Genomic DNA, 19846 nt, shown 5'->3' on the forward strand with positions numbered 1-19846 from the left:
GCTGGACCATGTCATGCTTGCCCTCACTTCTTGCTTCTGTGTGCCACCTCCTGCTGTCTTCAGTGCTGGAGTCCCTACCACCTGGTCCAGGAGGTTCTCAGTACAGAGACCCTAGGTCCAAAGATAGTTCCTCTCCTGTCCGTCCTTTCTTAATGGTAGTGCTGTTCTTCCACCCTAACCTACCCCCTGCCACCTTCTTGCCTCTAGGCTGAGCTCATGGCAAATCTAACTAAACCCCTTGTTAGGACTCCATGCACCTATTTGCACCAGTGACGGACTGTCCAGTCCCCTTGGTGGGCTACAGCACTTGATTTGCATAGTCTCACCACTGATGGGGTGGGAGTGCCACAAAGACTGTGGCTCGAAGGGCCACCCTGAGCCATTTACTTCACCACACCGACTGCCCTTTCCGCTCTCTTGGAATTGCCCGTCAGATAAAATCAAACTTCAGACTCACTGCCATGGAGTCCATTGGGGCTCGGGGCGACCTTAGAGGACAGGGGAGAAGTGCCCTGTGGGGTTCCAAGACTGACTCTTTATGGGAACAGAAAGCCCCGTCTTTCAAACCACCAGCCTTTCAGTTCACAGCCTAACTCATAATCCTTCAGATGGGGAGACTAAGAAAATTCAGAACTTCACATTGTAGAAATGGTTTGTTTTTCTTCATTTCCTTCTTTGCTCCAGCCCCAAAGAGCACACGGGAAAGAGATTTATTCTTACAGATTTAGGAACCCAGCCTTCTCTGCCACATCATTGCTCCGACATCTACAAATGTGTCTTAAAAGACAGATTTAAGAACAGGCCTTTCCCCCCCACCCCCCATAATCCAGGGACAAATCTTAGTGACAGTTAAATGTCAGTAGAAAGCCTGTCACTTTCTAACTGTAGCACTTGTTGAGAGGAACTATGGTTTCCTCTCCCGGGAACTTTTCTCCAGAATGTGTGTATGTAGGTATGTATGTATGTGTGCATGTATGTGTGTGAGAGAGAGACTGAATATGAAAGTGATGGGTGTTAGAAAAGAAACAGACTGTCCCACGGGAGATCGATCCTCCCGAGAGAAGGATGTTGCCTCGCCACTTGGAAACTATGTATCGAGATTCCGTATGGAGTTTGCACCCTTCTGGCAAGTGTGCTGATGGCGAGCTTTGTTTCTTTTAGTAAACCCGGCCTTCCTTTCGCTAGGAAGCTGAAGGGTCCTTCCCCTGCGCATTGGGTGTCTCTATGGGAAAGTCAGACGGGTGTGTTTGAAACACCGAGAGCCCTAACTCCTGTCCTTCTGTTGCAGGTGCAACAATGAAAGCGAGTGGCCCCAGATCCACGAGAACATCATCCGGAAGTCCAGCGCCAAGTACTCGGCCCCCAGCGCCAGCCATGGTGATGTACTTCTCTGGCTAGCGCGCTTCGTGTTGTGTTTGCTGTTGCCGGCCACACCGGCCCTTGAGGGCTGGTACCGAGGCTGCCATCTGTAGAGTGCATCTCGCTCTACTACCTTTATTTCACGACAACGTGAGACCAAAACACGGTGTCTGGGCTGCCCAGGGTGGACTTGATGTGCTTTGAAAGGCAACTTCTATTCCAACTTAATCCAGTGTAAGCAAGCAGGCTGCGGGCTGGTCCCATTGTGCAGAAGTCTGTGTTTACCTGGGTATCAGCAGCACTCCCATGATGCTTCTCTTTTGTGTTAGTGTCGCCAAGAGAGTCTCGCACTAATGGGAATCGGTGATCAGCCTGCCAGCATCAGTCACCGTGGAGCCAGAATAGAAGAGCTGTATTGAAAAGCCTCTTTCATCTCACCCCAGCTTCTCCTTACCCTCTGCGCTTTCTTTTCCTTTTAAATGTCGGTTTAAATCATTTCTATCTCGATATCAGTGCAGATCTACACAGTAGAAGGTTTGTGTTTTATAATTGCTTGATTAAATTAGAAGCATTCTTTAAAAGCCTATGAGACTGACTACTCTTGAAGATGGCTGTCAAACTCACAGAGAGCCATATTTTCTCCTGGCAGGGCCTAAATCCTTTCATAACCTCTCACATAACCTTCTTAATTTTAACTCGCATGAACTTTATTGGAAGTAAAAGATGGCCTTGCGTCGTAGGGTAAACTCAGAGTGGTTTCTAAACAGTAATATTTGTCAGGAAGAACATGTTGCCTCTTATCCAAGTCAGCAAATCAGTAAGAGTCCTCAGGGCAGCCGCGGAGAGTGAGACGCTCAGCTGGGAGCGCTCAGTTCCTCTGAGAATGCGGGCGGGTCCTTGGGCTGCTGTCACTGTTTATGAGTGGCTGCCTTCCATTCTCTGTGTGCCTGCACGCCTAGGGGCGCTGTGGAGTGTGCTCAGTGGAGAGGGGGCCTCTATTCCTTGCCTAATACTAGGTAAAACCAAGGCAATTAAGATCTTGTTTTCAAAGTACAGAAGCATTACTAGTGATTTGGGAAAACCCCTTTACATTAATATGTATAGCCAAGGGCATCTCTTTGCTGTATTGACTTACTTGATTTATGAAGGACTCGTGACTATGCATCAGTGGATCATGATATTGATGGAGCGCACTCTGAAAGCGTGACAGTGGTCGAGATAGATTAAAAGAAACAATAGATGGGGCCATGCCCCATGATGACTTTTGTCCTACTCCCCAGAGCAGCGGTGCTCAACCTGTGGGTCGAGACCCCTTTGGAGTCGAACAACCCTTTCACAGGGGTCGCCCGATTCATGACAGTAGCAAAATGACAGTGATGAAGTAGCAACGAAAATAATGTTATGGTTGGGAGTCAGCACCACATGAGGAGCTGTACAAAAGGGTCATGGCCTGAGGAAGGTTGAGAAGCTCTGTGCTAGAGTGAGCAGGGGCTGACTGCCATCTTCAGCGTCTCTGGCTTTTGTCCAGAATCCAGACACTGGCTGTTTAGACAGTGTGAGAAGGCGGGCACCCCTCTGGGCTGCGTGTGGGAGGTTGCACCCCAGACTCAGAGGCCCGGTGAGGGTGGTCCAAGGGAGAGGCCATCTCAGTGCAGTGGGGAAAGCCGGGGGAGGACTGAGCTGCTTCTTTTGGAAGTGTATGTCCAATTGCTGCCTGATTTGGAAGCTGCTGAAACCCTGGACATGATCTTTTTCAGCCTCACATTAAATAAACGAGGAAACTGAAGCTTGGTGAACTGATTGAGTGACAGAGGCACGGTTAAGCCCAGGTCTCCAGCCCCAGCACACTGGCCCTTCTGCCCAATGGCAAAGCTTTCGGAGCCTGGGTTTCCCGCTGTGGGGCTGGGGTTTCACTGTCAGACAGTTTAACACATTGCTCAGGCAACGGCACGGCAGCTTAGCTCTATTCATCTACTCACGAGATGCAGCTTTACCACACACACAAAATTACTTTGCTGTAAACTTCCAAACGTTCTTAGTTTTTAAACAATATGGATAATTCATTGCCTTGACCCTTCTATTTCAGAAGACAGTACTGCTTTTCCTTAAAGTTATATCATATTAAGATGCAGAAGGAATTGCTACCTTGACGTTGGGTGCTGAGAGGAAGTATGTTGTTCAACAACTCTCGTACCTGTAGCTACACTGCTCTTGGCCCTTTATCTCCAGTTTGGACCTCCGAGGTGTACAGCTGTGGACTGAGCTCTTCGCCATTCCCAGAACTGGGAGGTCATTAGAAACAAGTTTAAAAAGGCTGAGAAGTCAAGTTTTTCTTACATAGAGATTTGCTATAAAAATAAAGATCAATAAAGTATTTGGCACACTGGCTATTCATGTGTTTCAAATTGCTGTTAACTGCAGCTGTGCTTCAGTATCTTGGGCTGAGAGTAATGTACCCAAATCAGTCTCACCCAGTCCCTCCATGGGGTGGGGTGGGCGGGAGCCTGGTTGCTGGCCATTCAGTCGCCCATGCCAGCGGCAGTGTGACCAGCGCCATAGCCTTAGACAAGTTCAGTCACAAAATGGTCTGTATGTGTTTTCAGTGTGGGGGGGGGTGTCAGGTGTCAAGTGACGAGAGAGACCAGATGACCAGAAGGATGTTGTAGAGTTTCAGTTATTTGGCTGGAGAGCCCCGCTGAAAGGCTTGGTGGGTAGAACACCCAGATCTTACCACGGACTGCAGGTGGGCAAGGGGGGTGGCTCTTCTGGATCATTCTTGGAGGCTGTCTCCCTCCAAGGACCATTCCTTATTTGGCATAGTTCTTAATCATCCTGCGTCTCAGAACCAGGAAAGAAAGCCCTGTGTTTTAGGGTCTTGGCCCCTGCAAAGGGGAATGGCATTTTTGTAGCCCTCGTTTGTGATTTCTTTCATTAGTCACATGCCTCGTCAACTGCATGATCTCCTACATAAACTGAAGTCCTCAGCTCTCTTGGTCACATGGACCAAGACATGGAAAGCCAAGCATGATCCTCCCCAAACATCTGGTCTTTCCTTCAAGTGTGCTTTGCAGCTTGAGTCCAGCGTGGCTGCTGAGCACATGTCGAAAAGGTGGCCAGCTGCTGAGCGCCAAATAAGCCCGGCCAAGGGCGAGCGAGAAGAGCGTCTTCTCCACCTGTGCTCCCACCATGTTGGAGAAAACGGGCCTTCCCCTTGGGGACATTCGTCCAGAGCTGGGCTGGACACAGATTTTGCACATTCAGAGGAGGAGAGTTTTTGTACATTCCGATACGTGAGCTGGGGCAGGTGGTGAGAGTGAGGGCAGGAGAGGCTCCTACAAGGCTCTCTCCCGCTGAGACCATTGTGGCTGAAGGTATCCCAGGCTTCACAACACAACAGCAGCTTCATTCACCAGGTGCTTAGGCTGTCACCAAATCATTTCAGGGTGGTTGGACTCCTCAATACTGATTAACCAGCTGGAACACCAAGTCCCTGTCTGTAAGAGCACCTAGGGTATATGTATGATCCAAGCATTTCTTGGGGAGCATGAGTCTAGCAAATGCAATCCTGTGTCTTGGACTTCTGGCCATTCTCCCACGGATCCAGCCCCAAGATAGTGTCTGGGTAGCTCCTTAGAGACAGTATCTGCAACTATTCTGTGTGACTTCTCCCTGCTCCCCACCCTCCTCCCCGTTCCCAGGCCCTTCTTGCTCTGCACTTCTGCCTTCTAGCCACCCTTCAGATGGCTTTCACGGTCCCATCCCCTCCTTCCATCGTCTCCACAGGTGGTCAGGGAGGGCACCTGCTGTGAACAGCTGGTCCTACCTACAGCGTCCCAGACGGAGCACTTCTTGACTCTCACCTCTTAGAACCTTCTGGCTCAGAGCTGCAGTGAAGCACTCTGGGAGTCGGGGGCTGGTTGATTCCAGGAGATTCTAAGGGTATAAAACTCCTGGGGAGCAAGTAATGATCCGGAAATGAGCTCACCTGAGTGTGCTTTATGGATTCTCCCACATGCTAAGTCCCCGAGGTTCATCTGAAGAGCCTGAACCGCTCTTAACTGAGGCCCCGCTTCGTTAGCACCACCAACAAAGCACTCCTGGGACTTTGTCACCCTCTGGGCATTGTAACGGTGCTTCTCTCTCCATGACTGCATGTACAAGTCACCGATGGCCAGGCCGCCCCAGCATGGTGCTTCCCACACTTGGACCGATTCCTGGTGTGAAATGCGGTAACGCTTAGCTTCTCTCTGACTCGGAAACCTCTTCAGTCACACCTTTCCTAGTCTGCCTCGATATTGTTCTGGCAGGCATCCGTCTTCGGGTCCCGAAATGTTCCGTTCACCCATCGGGTTCCCTGAGGACCCAGCAGGCCCTGGGCTGGACCCCAGAGCACACAGAGGAAGGTAACCCAGTCTCCCAGGCGGCGGGCTGCCGAGGAAGCCACTTCTCTGGCTTCTTTAGACCACCTTGGTGGAAATCCCTCTTGTCTCCTAGACTGTCTTCAAAATGACGTCTACTTTCTTGTGCAGTGAAACTTTTCTCAAGAGAAATGCTGAGCTCTACACTCTCCAGAGGGAAATGTGCCTCTGGTGTCTTTCTGGCCCTCTGTGACTGAGTGGACATACGGCTCGGAGTGAGGCAATGCTTTCGTTTGTTTTCCTGCAGGTCTTATCGTTTCTCTGCAGCTTCTCCGTGGAGACATGGAGCAGATGCGCAGAGAAAACCCCATGATAGTCAGTAGAGGATTGGCCGTCACAAGGAAACTGGGATTTCCTGATGTCATCATGCCAGGTAGGTGGAACTGGGGCGGGGGGGTGGGTGGTTGTTGAGGAGGACACGCCCAGCGCCCCTCTCCTGAGCAGGTGGTGAATGGTGCTGTCTGTGGAGGAGCCGTGGAGCCACCAAGCGCTTCACAACCAGGTCACGCTGCAGACTGCAGCGTGTACTTAGTAGGCCCTCTGTTTCTTACAGATGTGTGCCCCTCCCCCAGCCCACCTTACCTTCACCAGTCCCACTTGCCAGTTCAGGAGATGGGCGTGGTTCTTCCCCAGGGAGACCATTTAACCTCTCTCCTGTCACATTCCTAGAGGTTTAACCTCTCTCCTGTCACTTTCCTAGAGGAGCGTTGCCTCTCGGGAACCTCTGGTTTAAGGGGAAGAAAACATGAGTAATAGGTATTGGCAATGTCAGCAAGTTCCAGTCTGTGGGCCTGTATCGGGAGCTCCGATGCCACAGTGCTGACGACGTGCCAGGCTGCTAGCGACGGTGTTGGCAGTTCAGACTCTCCAGCCGCCCTCTGCTTCTGTAAAGACCACAGCCGCAGGAGCCTATGGGCAGTTCTGCTCTGTCCTGCAGAACCCTGTAGCTGGGCTAGACGGGGCAGCCGCGAGTTAGGCTCTCTCAGGACTTGCCTCAGTGCCCTCACCGAATGCCTAGAGGACCGCGAGTGCAGAACATAGGACTGCTCTGAACCTGGTGCGACCCCAGCGGGTCCGTCCTCAATGCTTGTCTCCTGCTCGGGCAGTGGATCCACACAGGCCAGGAGAGCCAAGAAGGGGAGGAGAGGCCTGGCTCAGAGGTGAATGGCAGGTGATCTGATCTGATCACCAGAAAAGATGTGAACAAGGGACAGGAAATGGCTTCCAAAGGGTAGACCAACCCTTCTGGTTTGGTTTTGATGCTCTGCTAGAAGCTTGTTTGCCTTGTTTCAAAGGCCCAGGCCAGACGAGCCCAAACAGATCATGGCCACTCGGCAAATTACCAGTTTGGAGCTCCTCATGCCATGTTTGCTATTTCCAGCAGATTCCCAAAGGAGAGCGTAGCGGAATATGGAGAAGGCCAGGTGCTGAACTCCAGCGGAGCTGCTCTAGGGTCCCTCTCCTGTTGCTGTCCAGCTCTTCACGGGCATTGAACGCAGAGCTGGAAGCTGGGCAGTCTTGGACTCCTGTTCAAACACCCAGGGGCCTTGCAGATGGGAAGCCCAGGCCACTGGATCAGTTCTGTGTTGTTTTTGCATCTTTAAGGAAACCCCTTGCTTATGAAAGGGCCAGTCTGACTGCTGTAGGGGTGACTTGCTCCTAGCCCCTGACACCATTCCTCAGCCCCTTTGGGCCTGCTAAGCGGGAGAAAGACAGTCACTGGCTGCTTGGGAATGTGACTGTAAAGAGAGACCTGGCCGCTACAATGAGCTAGTGATCTTTTAGAGAGTAGGTCAGAGCCCTGCCGTAAAATCACAGAGACCAGCCTATCAGCCTATCAGCTTGTGATGCTCCTGCTGCTGACAGAGCCTCCGTCGACCTCTGCGCCCGCTTCCCTGAAGAACTCTGCTCTCTGTCACCCCCACTCGTCACAGAGCAGTGTGTCACCCGCAAGGGACCCAACCCATGTGACTTTGAAATTTTCTCTGGGTTTGAGAGCGACAGGAAGTCTGACTGCGCAAGCCAAGGCCTGCAGCGAGGGTGCCCGGGGTGAGGGTGCCTGGGCCGAGGCTTCCCGGGGCGTTCTCACAGGGAGGCCCCATGGCTGCGCTCCATGAACAAGCACGTAACCGTGCTGGGATGAAAACAGGAACCCTGGGCATAACTTTTTCTTGCTTTTTCACCAATTTAATTTTCCTTAAACTCCTTCCTAATAAGCCCCTGTGATCATCCGGTGACCTTAGAGAAAGTCTTTTACAATCACCCCTTCAGTCCCCAGACAACAGTCCCCGTCACCTTCTGAGCTGACTCCCCACCCGGAATTGAGCTTACCTAAGAGATCCCTTGGGAAGTCACTGCGTTGATGGGACCTTATTTTTCCCTTCCCTTCCTTTTTTAATGAAGGCACCCTGATGCAAGACGAGCATAGGACTGCACAGGTCACAGAGGCATGCTTCAGCACGTTTGATCTGCAGCAAACCCCTATGCGTGCCTGTGTGACCTGAACCCCCGTCGCTGTACTTTGTGACTCAGACACTAAGAGAAGATGTACTTGCGGTCCTCCCTTTTCCTAAGAACTGACTTGTGTAATTGGAAATTCCCTTCCCAAGATGAGAACCAAATGAGCCCCAGGGGGAAAGGCGCAGACTGCAGTCAGATAGCACTTCAGTGAACCTGAACTCCAGAGCTGAACCCTCACAGCCACCCCCCTGTGAAGGGACTTTCAGTGACAGGCTGGGCGTAGGCCCTGCAGACCCTGTCCTCGGGGACAAGCCAGGACAAAAGGGGGTGTTGTCCTCTCCTCGTCCCACGATAGGTCCCACGAGGGCCAAGGTGGGCGATTCTGAGAGGCACGGGTTGGGACTGTGAGTGTGCTGCATTCTGCCTCTGAAGTAGCACGTCACTAACAGTAGGGATTGGTTTCACTTGTAGGAAGTGGTTCTTTGCAGAGTCTGTCCCCGTCTCTACCCTTGTGGAGTGGGTGCAGCCCCCCTGTACACAGATGGACACTCACAGGGTGTGGGTTGTAAGCAACTGACAGCACCTTGGTAACACCCCAAGATATGATCAGAGTGGGTTTGCCATCCTCAGAAACTGCCAAGGCTGGTGACCGGGACAACTGGAAGAGTGTGCAGGAGACATTTTGTGTGTGGTTCAAGGACCTGCCCTGCGAGTTCCTGGGCCAGGAGGTCCATTGACAAGTCTTGCACCCCGACCACCCATCCACTCCCGGCTGGTCTGCCCTGCAGTCTGACAAGGTCAAGACCTCTCTAGACCTTGGCCAACAGAGACATGCCACTACCCTTTACATCTCTATTTCCGAACTCTCTTGGCAAGTCTGTGCTCTGGAGACAGTTGAAATACAGAGTCCTGGCACGTCTCCTTGGGACAGTACACGGATATCTAAGATTGTCACTGACTGTGTGTGATGTGGGCCAGGTTTCATACTGGGTGATGTCCTGCCTTGTCAGAAGGCAGCTCGGTTGACCTTGCGGTGTGATAAGCTAGTGTAGCCGATGAAGGCATCCTTGAAGCAGGGGCCCTCCCCACTGAGGGGTACCTCCCCCCTGAGGGGTACCTCCCCCCTGAGGGGTACCTCCCCCCTGAGGGGGCCCTCCCCCCTGAGGGGGCCTCCGGATCACCCACGGGGCGCACCCCAAGAGTTTGGGCCCAGGAAGGTTGGGTGAGAGCCTGAGAACTGGCAGTTGTCATGAACTGTCAGGTGACGGTGACGCAGACGGGCCCTAGCCCTGTGAGGTGCGTGTCCCCGAGGGGATTCTGTTGTAGGGATTTGTTTCCATTTCTCGAGTTACGACTTGGGGCAAGTGCTTCTTCTCTCAGCCTGCCCTGAAATCGCCCTTTAGAAGGAAACTTTGTGGACATGCCATCCTTCTGACCATGGCCCTTGCGCTCCAAAAGACATGCTGCCCAAAAGTGTCTGCCTTCTCACTGACCTGCAAGCAATGTTTCTCTCTCGTTTCCTGTCTGTGTTAATTGTTGTTTCTCTCTGTGCTGCCTGCCCCCCATTCTCGCCCCTTTCTTTCTGATGCAGAGATGAAGATAGTTGGGTGTAAGTTTTCCTTTTGTGTGTCCTGTCCACTTCTTGCCTGCCTTGACCCCATCTTCATGAGCTTCATGGAATGTTGCAATCCTGGGGCGGGGCGCCATACACATTATTAATCCTTCATCTTCCTCACCTTTTGTGAGTAACAGACAAGATGCAAAATGAGAAGCTCCCAGCCCTAACTCCAGGTGTCTCTAGGAACTGAGGGAACTTAGGACAGGAAGGTTGAGGAAACCACTCTTTAGAGCAGAAACCGATGCAGGGAAGGATTTCTATGAAACACAAACTACTTCCGTTAAAAAAAAAAAAAAAAAAAAAGAATAGTCGCAATCACAGAGACCCAGAGCGCTTCTCTCAGCTCTGCGGCACCGCACATCCGAATGACAAGGACAGGCATGACGTTTGGAAGACAAGGAAGGCAAGACGTTTGGCCCCCTTCCCCCCGGAAGTGATAGCGTGATTTACCACAAGTAGGTTCACATGACGGGGGTCAGTTAGAGGCTGAAATAAGGCCTCACTATAATAAGGCTGCGCCCTGATGAAGCAGATGTCATCACTGACTTCGTCACAATAGACGCCAGTGCACCTGCTCCTCACAGGCATGGTCAGGCTCCAAAGACCCAGTCGCTGTGTGAAAACCAGTCGTCTGCATGAGCCGGCCATATCAGGTTGCCCCCACTTCTGGAGCAACTATCACCCGGCCACTTCCTGGGCCTCCATGTGACCCCATCTTGCCCCTTCACCTTCTGCTCTGAGCCCCGGGGTGAGCCTCAGTAGCAGGCAGCCTGCAGGCGGGGAGGCCCCGCTACTGGGCCTAGTGGAGGCTTTAGGGGGAGCAGAGGAGCTTCTTTGGGAGAAGTGACTGCCCAGCCCCTCCCTCATTCCTGTGGCCCTGGCTCCTGCTGCCTCCCTGCACTGCCCACCCTGCTCCGCCCAGCCTGTGCAGCCCACCTCCCCCACGGCTCCATTCTCCCCCTCCCCTCCCTCAGCTCCTTATTGATTGACAAAATAATCCGACAGGGTTTCCCCCCTTTCTCTAACTGTGAAATGTCAGTGGACGAGGGAGCTGAAGAGTGAGGGTAGCTGTAGAAGTGTGACCCTGAGGATAACGGCTCCCAAAGTAGTGAACCCAACGTGCCTGGGAGCTTTAGAAAGCCCTCTTAAAACACTTGTGGGGGGTGGGGAGGGTGATAGAGAGGGTCTTTTCGCCCGCCAGAAAATAAAAACTATTATAAAATGAAATATTAGTCACATGCCCCACGCCTTCCAAGGTTAATTGCCATTCACTTCCCTGCGGCTCCAGGAATGTTACCAGGTGTGCGAGGCCAGGTGGACAGAGAAACAAATCCAGTGGTGCTCACATCTATGTGAGAGCGAGCGTGACACCGAGGACAGGAGTGATTGCTACCAAGAGAGTGCCCCAGCCCATGCCAGCTGAAGCCCAGATGCCCAATACCAGTCCGTAGACCCTCATCAGACTCACACAGCACATGCATGACACAGAACCGGAAATCCCCCGACTGCTGAGTGCAGAGTCGTGTGGGTCCCAGGTCAGTGGGAACCTGACAGGGCTCCGGCAGCACTCGGGGTGGCCAGTTAGCATGAAGGTGAAGGCAGAGTGGGGGGCATATCCCAAGGGCCCTCCTAATGAGAAGGCCACGCCCCAAGGAGGCACCATCTGGGCGTAACCTAATTGCCAGGTTGGACCCCAACCCTACACTTCTCTATCCCAGCAAGTTGACATAACATTGTCTCAGGCCACCCCTTGTCAAGTCGACACCTTCCCCCAACTCTTTAGCCATACATGATTTTTAAATGAAAAACAGTAAAATCATGTTTACATATAAAAGGATGAAACTAAAATGTATACAACCAGAAATGTGCTAGCCCCATTCAAACGTATTCTATACGTGAACAACAAAACTATTTTATGCCTAACATTGCAGCTATATGAACACCTATACCTTAATCCTGCCAACATCTTCCCTCACCTGTGAAAGTTTGTAAGCCAACCACTTTCTCTGCACCCCTCCCCCCATTTTCAGTTTCCCATCTCTGAACCGCCCATTTCTATCAACCCAGTGCTCTGAGGAAACAAGCATGTTCTTGGAGATGGAGACTGCATTCCATTCGGAACTGTGTGTGTTCGCATCCATGAGCAAAGTCATATCATGGAAAGCCATCCAGAAAGTAGTAACATACACCAGTAAATCTTTATCTGGTCTGGCTCTAGTTAACTCAGCATGGGCTGCCTCACTTAGCCTCACCAGGGTGCCTACTGGCCACCTCTCCTTTTGACCATGGGCCCCTTCAGAAATTCTCAGCCGCCCTAGCCCCATTGGGCTATATCATTCCATAGACTCAGCTCCCACATGCATCTTTAAGCTTCAGATCAGCCAGCCACTCCTCTCACTCTGGCTCTAACCCCTATGAACCACAGGTGTTAGTGGCCAGATTCAGCCCATCTCTCATTGTGTTTCTCGTTTCTCCCACTGCCACTCAACAGGTGGACCCAGGTGGCCACCTAGCGAGCACATCAGGCTGTCCCAGCCCTGGAGAGGAGAGCCCCTTCCTGGCTCTTTCCCCTGGTGTCTGGCAACATGTAAATGCCATGACCCAGTCCTCCTCACCAGCTAAGATTCCTGGTGGATGAACAGCATGGTGCCCCTAAGGTGGCACTTTCCACAGAGATGGCGGAGCGTTTCAGGCCAGTGCCTGCTGTCACACAGTAGATCCTGTTCATGGAGTCACCCAGACGCAGCCTGGCAGATCTAGATGTATGCCGCCAGTCCTCACAAATACCCCAAGCCCAGGATAGAAACACTGAAGTCCTCTGGGAAGATGGAGCACACAGCCAGTTTTCACGCTGCCTACCAGCTAAGACTGTTGGAAGAAAAACAAATTTAAGGGTTGTAAAAACAAACCCGAGAAACTTGGGACAAAGGCCTTTGTCTGTGTAGCTTCTTGCCGAAAGTTTGGCTTCTCCCAAGTACCCTTACCGACCCCACAGCTGGCTCGAACTGTTGCTTGAGGTCATGAGGACAAAGCGCTTCTATTCTGAGGTCCTCTGACAAGAAAAGACTCATTCATCTTTCGACTCAAGAAGGTGCTGCTGGTCCGCCACGTGCTGGGCTCCCAGGATGTTCGGCAGCGTGAGACAGATGCTCCGCCAGCCTCAGGGAGCACAGGGTGCCTAACCGAGGGAGACAGGGCCTCCCCCACGGCCCTCCTAAAGAACGCTTAGCAGCAGTAGTACCTGGCCCAATCCCCGCAAAAACAAGCCTCCCCTTCCCACACCTTTAATAGTGCCTCCATGCTGCCTGAGGACCCCAGCCAAACTTCACCATCACAGGTTCTGCCCTCCAAACAGAACCTCTGTGTTCTGGTCTCTTGCTCTTAAACCCTTGGCAGCATCCGAATCATTTGGTGGCTTTTATTTATTTCTTTGCCCGATGTGCAGGGTAGGTCCTCAGGCTCCACCCTAGACCCACTAGCATCTCCGGTCATGGTAGGAGGAGTCCACGTGCAAGGAGCACCCAGCTGATTCACTATCACCCGGGACCCTTCAAAAACAACTGCCCCAGCCTTCTCCTTCCCACCCTCATTCTAACGTGCCTGTCCTCATCCCTCTCCTAGGGAATAGTTCTTGGCACTTGGTGCTAAAGCTTACAGGAGCCTCCTGGAGACAGTGCCTTCACCCAAAGGCATGATTCCACTGGTAGGCCTTGTGAAAGTGCGACATGCGATAGGACCACCTGAGGAGCTGGGCATCCTGGGAAGGCTATTTTTAGGGCAGGCAGGGTCACTAGGGCCCTGGAGCTTTTGACAGTCACCGCTGCCTAGGTTTTCCTCCAGTTCCAGGAGAATGAGTGGAGACCTTGGTTTCCAGTGTTTCCCAGAGAGCTTTTCCACAAAGTCCCCAGCGACGTTAACTCACAAAGGCCACTCTCAAACCTTAGGCTATAATAAGTTACAAAATGGCAACTCATAAGGCAGCCAACTGCCCATTCTGACTGAGAATGACCCAGGTCTAGGTAGATAGGTCTATCCTCCAAATATGGACCAACCAAAGGCTGATGAAATCCCACTGTTCCCATCTGCAACTTGGAGGCCAAAGACTGTGTCTTCATGGAAATTGTAAACTGGAAAGAAAGTGGTAGGCATTTCTACCTCAAGTCTTCTGGCTGGAAGTGGCCTACAGAGGCAAGTTGGTTGTAAATGCCCCAGAAGAGCTGCCCAGAAGGCAGCATGGACCATGCAGTCTCCAGGGCAGTGGGCGCCCTGCTCTTGGGCTTCTGTAGCAGGGAGCTTGGGGGAGACTTTCAGAGTGTCTCAGGTAGGTTCTTGTTTATTGTGACATCATCGACCGGGGTGCAGGGCCCAGCCACGACAAGTGTTTGTATGTGGTAGAGCCGTGCGGTGGCCTGGCGAAGGACTTCCAGAGTACTTAAATTGTGTATCTGTTCTCTAGGGTAGTCATTGAAATTTTCTAGATTAGCCACTTCTCGCTAAGTGGATATTTCCTTGAATTCCAAAGGAAGGCTTATGTACATCTAAAGGCCTTTATCAGAAGGAGGCTGTGTGTTGTCTGCTTCAGTTATTAAAACATCCCAGGTGGTCCCACAGGCAGCGTCCCATGATGATAGTGAGAGCGGCCGCAGAGCCCTGGGCACACTGCAGCTTGATGTTCAGAACTGACTTTACTTGAGTTCTGCGTTGACAGTGACAAGGGGATACGTCTGTGTGCCCCTTCTTGTGCATGCTAGGGAGCCCCGGGGATGGAGTGGTCACGTGCTGGGCTGCTAAGCCGCAAGGTGGCAGGACGAAGTCCCCAGGCCTCTGAGGGAGAAAGATGTGGCTTTCTGCTCATGGAAAGAGTTACCATCTGAGAAATGCACAGGGCTTCTGTGGGTGGGAATGGACCCTGCTTCCCAACCCCCCCGTGCAAGTGCAGGTGCTCTGGGTGACTTGCTCAGGAGGGACCTGGCAGGAAGACCCATAGTCTCAAACTCATCAGCCTTGGAAGCAGAGGCTCCGCCCAAACCAAGAGGAGAGTGTGCAGAGTGGAAGAGCGAGCCCAGCAGTGGTGTGTGTGTGCTTTCCACCAGATGTGTCCCCCTTCCCTTCAACCACAGCCTCAGGACTGCCCCTGGGGGACAGACTCACGTTCACACCTTAGAGAATGTTCTCACGACCCCCAGGACAATTTCTCCACAGGGGAGGGGCGGGGGCTATTCTTTCCCACATGAGCCAAAATCTTTTGTGAGCCTCCTTTATGCAATCACAAAACAGCACTTTCAAGATAGCATGTCCGAAGCGGAGAATGGTCACGGGACCCCAAAGCCCTAGCTTTACGCACATCCACGATTGCAGACGGACACTCCCCGGGGCCAAAGCAGGCCAGCAAAGAGGTCATTGTCGTGTGTGTCTGACCAGACCATCTGCTAACCCCAAACATCTGTTTTTTGTCAACGTGGCTTCTGATAATGGACACATTTAGATGACCCGATTCTCCAGGACCTGGAGCAGGAAGCGTGCCTGGCTCCTGAGCCTGAGCGCATTTGCTTCGCAAGTTCCCTGTTTCATCGCCGCCGCACAGTGGTTTTCCAGCTGCGAACACATCTCTGTGTTGACCTTGTCTGTTCGTCTTTACCGGTTTCTTTCTTTGAAGAACACCCACACACCCCATAACCTTTATTAGGGTTCCCTAGAAGTCAAAATCCCCTTCTTCAACTGTGTGGCTAGAACATGGAGGTTGCAGGCTTAGAAGCATAGAGCAGCCTAAACAAACCTTTCTATATGACCACCACCTCACCCCCAAGTTCATTGCCCTGACAATGACAGTGATGTGGGTTACCCTGCATAGCCTCCAGGCAGTGGAGATGGACAAGGTGGACTGGAGCCAGCGCAGGAAGCAGCAGGAATGTAACAAAGTGTCTTCTTGGCACCATAGCACCTGTGCTTGAGGAGTGCCATTCCCTCCCAGAACACCTGTCAAAGTGAAGGAAAATCACAGGTAGTGCAGGGCCCTGCCTGACACGGAGCAGGAAAATGGTGTTTGGAGCCAGCTCTCCAAAAAGGAAGGAGAAATAGGGTGCCCTGTTTCAGACCCAGGAGGGTTGGGGTTTGCAACAGCAACAAAAAATCTCTCTAAAAGAAACACACAGCACGTTCTAGTCTTTGAGAAAGAGATAACAGCTAGCAGCGAATACTTAGGCGTGATTGAAATATACCTGAATCCTGTTAGTTTACACTATTTTCTCTATTGGAGGCAGCCATGTTCCTAGGGAGCAGACTCCCCAGTCACCTCAAAGTTGGAGAAGGTTCTCCACCCTGCCTTTGCCCGGCCAAGCCCCACAGCAATGAACCCCATTAGTACCCACACTTCAAAAACATATGACTAACCAACCTGAACACTACTGGTAGATCCATCGTTATTAACCAAGCTTGGAATGCCCTGAGCACCACCCACACTTGAGGCTCTGAATGCTGGCCCCGCCCTCCCTGGGCATTGGAGCAGTGTGGCTGCTGCGGTCATGAAGCTGTGCCCTCTCTTCCACCACAGGTGATATCCGCAATGACCTCTACCTAACCCTGGAGAAGGGGGATTTTGAAAGAGGGGGAAAGAGCGTGCAGAAGAATATCGAAGTCACCATGTATGTGCTCTACGCAGATGGAGAAATCTTAAAGGTAAGGCAAACCCGTCCTTTGGAATCAGCAGACCCAGGAAGAATTCCAGCTCTTCTGTGGGCTTTGTCCGGAAGCCAAGTCCCCGCCGGCAAAATGGAGCTCAGATCACCTGTGCTGCTCAGCCTTTTCCTTCCTTCTGTGGAGGGCAACCTAACACTGCGCCCCACCTCACACCAGTGCCCACCCGGTTAGGGAAGGTAAAGGAAGCACCTGCTCTCCCCTTAGTCATGTGAAGGGTGATGTCCTGTGCAGGTGATTTCTCCAAGGAGATCAAGAGCCTGCATCAGTGATTAGTGCAGCCTCCCTTCCTTCTGGTTTGTTGAACCGGGGTGGTGGTTGGGGGGGGTGTGGAGGTGGGGGTGCCTCTGCCCAGAGGGACACTAACAAGCAGCCTGCCTGCTCATTCAGGGGACCAGCTCCAGAGTTGTTGCCAAAGTATGACATTTAAGCCACATGACTTCTCACGCATGGACCTGGGCTGGTGAGACAGTGAGACCTGCACTGCACATGGGAACGAAGTCCAATGCCCTAGTCGCCCAGAAATCAAAGGGCTCCCGCAGAGGAGGACTGGGGCCTTTGCTTCTCTGTTGCAGGATTGCATCAGCTTGGGGTCAGGGGAGCCCAATAGGAGCTCCTACCACTCCTTCGTCCTCTACCACAGCAACAGCCCTCGCTGGGGGGAGGTCATCAAGCTGCCCATCCCCATCGACCGCTTCCGCGGCTCCCATCTGCGCTTCGAGTTCAGACATTGTTCCAGTGAGTGAGCCCCCCCCCCCCCCGCTCTCTGCAGGGCTGGGGTGTCCTTCTCTCCTCCCCTCTCCTCTCCCCTCCCCTCTGCAACAGAATTGTAAGGTTTCTTGAATGGGTGATACCTCTGTTCTTGGCTTCACACCGAAGCCTGTTTGTGATCCAAGTGGGTTTTTTATGAAGGACTGGACAAGTTTCAGTTTTAGTTTCAAAAGGGTTTACAACTGGGCATGAGCAACTTCGTGGAAATGCACACCCACACGTGCGGAAATAGTGAGGGATCTCGGGAGCCCAGAGAGCATGCTCCCTGCCTTTATTCTGGCCCTCCCCCTGGCTGGGGGAAGATATTGGTTGACATCATTGGCTGAGTTGAGCCCACCAGGCTGAGGTCATCAGCCTGGGCCTAGTTTGGACCATCCAGGTGCACCTCTCACCTGGCTTGGGAACTTGAATAGGAGCATGCTCAGTTTGGGATCTTCATAGGAATGTAATGGTTGCCTGATATCTTCCCAACCTCCTTCGGGGGCCTTTGCAGGCATGGGAGGGACAAACCAGCCCCCTTTGCCCCTAAATCTAGCTACCTAACAGAATGAACCTCCTTTTTTGTTTGGAGCAAGAAAACAAGAAGTTGTGCGTGAACTGGTACTCAGAGATGAGCTGTCAGCAAAGTCATTCTGTGGACAATGAAAGCAGCGATCTGTCTGAAAGGCTCCCTTCCAGAGTCTCCGGTCAGATCAGTGCCAGAAACATTCTCCTGTGGCTGTTTCCTTTGTGCCCGCTGCCCCACAGGTCCCAAGCCCCGGCTTATCCAAACCAGCTGGTTGTTGTTTCTGTTTGGGTCTAGGTAGGCTGTGTTCCTTGGGAATTCTTGGAAGCATAGTGCACTGCGCCTCGTGCCTGCAGCCGGGGTGCAGCCTGTGCCGTGACAGCAGTCAGGGTCGATGGGCAGTCAGGGCAGTGGTGAGCACAGGGGGATGTCCGCGGAAGAACAATGACCACGGTGCCTTTGATTGCAGCCAAGGACAAAGGGGAGAAGAAGCTCTTTGGCTTTGCTTTCTCTCCCCTGATGCGGGACGACGGCACCACGCTCTCCGATGACACCCATGAGCTCTATGTGTACAAGGTATGTTCTCGGGCAGGCGCTTCTCGGTGGGCAGTCAGAGGACCCACGGCAGTGGACTCGTCCGTGGGTCATGGCCAGACAGCTGCAAGCAGGCTTTTGTCCTCCCCTTGGCACCCACCCCTGTCAGTAATGTCCCCTCCACTTGGAAATCCATCACCAACCCCTCGATGCCTTTCTGGCCTTGGGTAGCACGTTCTGTGTCCTGCTCTTTGGGCGCCCGTTGCTGCCAGCTGTTGCAGCATAGGCTCCCACTGCAGGAGGAAGCCCTGTGCCCTGCCACGGGAACTGTGCCAGGCAGTGTCTGCCCAGAAAGCACCGTTGCCGGAGGACCTGACACCCAAATGTGTCAGATTCCTTGGAACCGGATTTTGACACGTGTCCCCATTCAGGAAATGCTCTGTTTTCCGCGCTTGCCTGCAGTGTGATGAAAACAGCACATTTAACAACCACGCGCTGTACCTGGGCCTGCCCTGCTGCAAAGAAGACTACAACGGCTGCCCCAGCATCCCCTCCAGCCTCATCTTCCAGCGCAGCACCAAAGAGTCCTTCTCCATCTCCACCCAGCTCGCCTCTACCAAACTCACCCAGAACGGTATGTCACGCTGCCCATGGGCACTCCCCTCCCCTCTGCCATCCGTCTCTGCTCCACGCTGCTGCTGTCTTGTTGAGGGACAAAATAACAGTGCAGTCCTCCTGTGGTCTTTAAGAGCCTTCTTTTCATTTGAGGGTGAAGGGGTCGCTGAGGAGAGTGCTCCCTGGTCCCAGCAGCTTGGGTTTCAGCACCAGGGGGCTGTTGCGACCCTCGCAGCTAGATCTGCGTGTCCTTACAGCTTCCGACTGCCTCTGCGAAGAGAGGCTGCCCTTGGATCCCTGGCACAGGCCGGTGACCATCTTTTGTGCTTGCTTTTTAGTGGATCTCCTAGCTCTGCTGAAGTGGAAGGCCTTCCCGGACCGAATTATGGATATCCTAGGGCGACTTCGGCATGTGAGTGGGGAGGAAATCGTTAAGGTATGTACCGATTCTGCTCACTTCTCTCCTGCAGCCTGAGGGACAGGTAGCCGTCCCCTGCTTCTGCCAGTGATGCCCGTTTCTAGGTCCGACTCGGCTCGGCTCACGTCATTCCCAACCAAACCTGAGCAGTGGATGGCTGCAGGCAGGTTCTCTCAGTGACGCGTGTTTCTTAGTCTCCTTAGAGTGCCTCAAAGAAAGGTCTAATCCAAACCCTGGCTTCCAAGGGGAGATCTGCTCTGGGGCCAGGCAGGTCAAGGTGAAAAGGCCGGCTCAGAAAGTCATGGCAAGTGTTTTCCAGAGGTGGTTATCCAGCACTCGGGGAGGGGCTTAGTACGCAGGAGTTGTAGGGAAATTGAAAGCATCGTTGATGAGCACAGGACAGGGAAGATCCACAGAGAGGAATTTCTTTCTATCGCAGCAGTACACCTTCCCGT

General features: G+C 52.7%; 1 protein-coding gene across 1 annotated transcript in view; it reads left to right on the forward strand.

The window, feature by feature from the left end:
• Positions 1–19846, forward strand: part of DOCK3 (dedicator of cytokinesis 3) — a 158007-nt gene that overhangs the window by 70151 nt on the left and 68010 nt on the right. Inside the window, exons 6-12 of the mRNA XM_075547434.1 lie at positions 1289–1377; positions 6025–6150; positions 16406–16530; positions 17124–17286; positions 18294–18400; positions 18821–18992; positions 19312–19409. Coding sequence (XP_075403549.1) covers positions 1289–1377; positions 6025–6150; positions 16406–16530; positions 17124–17286; positions 18294–18400; positions 18821–18992; positions 19312–19409 — 880 coding nt within the window. The remainder of the gene's footprint in view (positions 1–1288; positions 1378–6024; positions 6151–16405; positions 16531–17123; positions 17287–18293; positions 18401–18820; positions 18993–19311; positions 19410–19846) is intronic.

Source organism: Tenrec ecaudatus, chromosome 4 (assembly GCF_050624435.1).
Source record: "Tenrec ecaudatus isolate mTenEca1 chromosome 4, mTenEca1.hap1, whole genome shotgun sequence".
In the NCBI taxonomy this organism is placed as follows: Eukaryota; Metazoa; Chordata; class Mammalia; order Afrosoricida; family Tenrecidae; genus Tenrec; species Tenrec ecaudatus.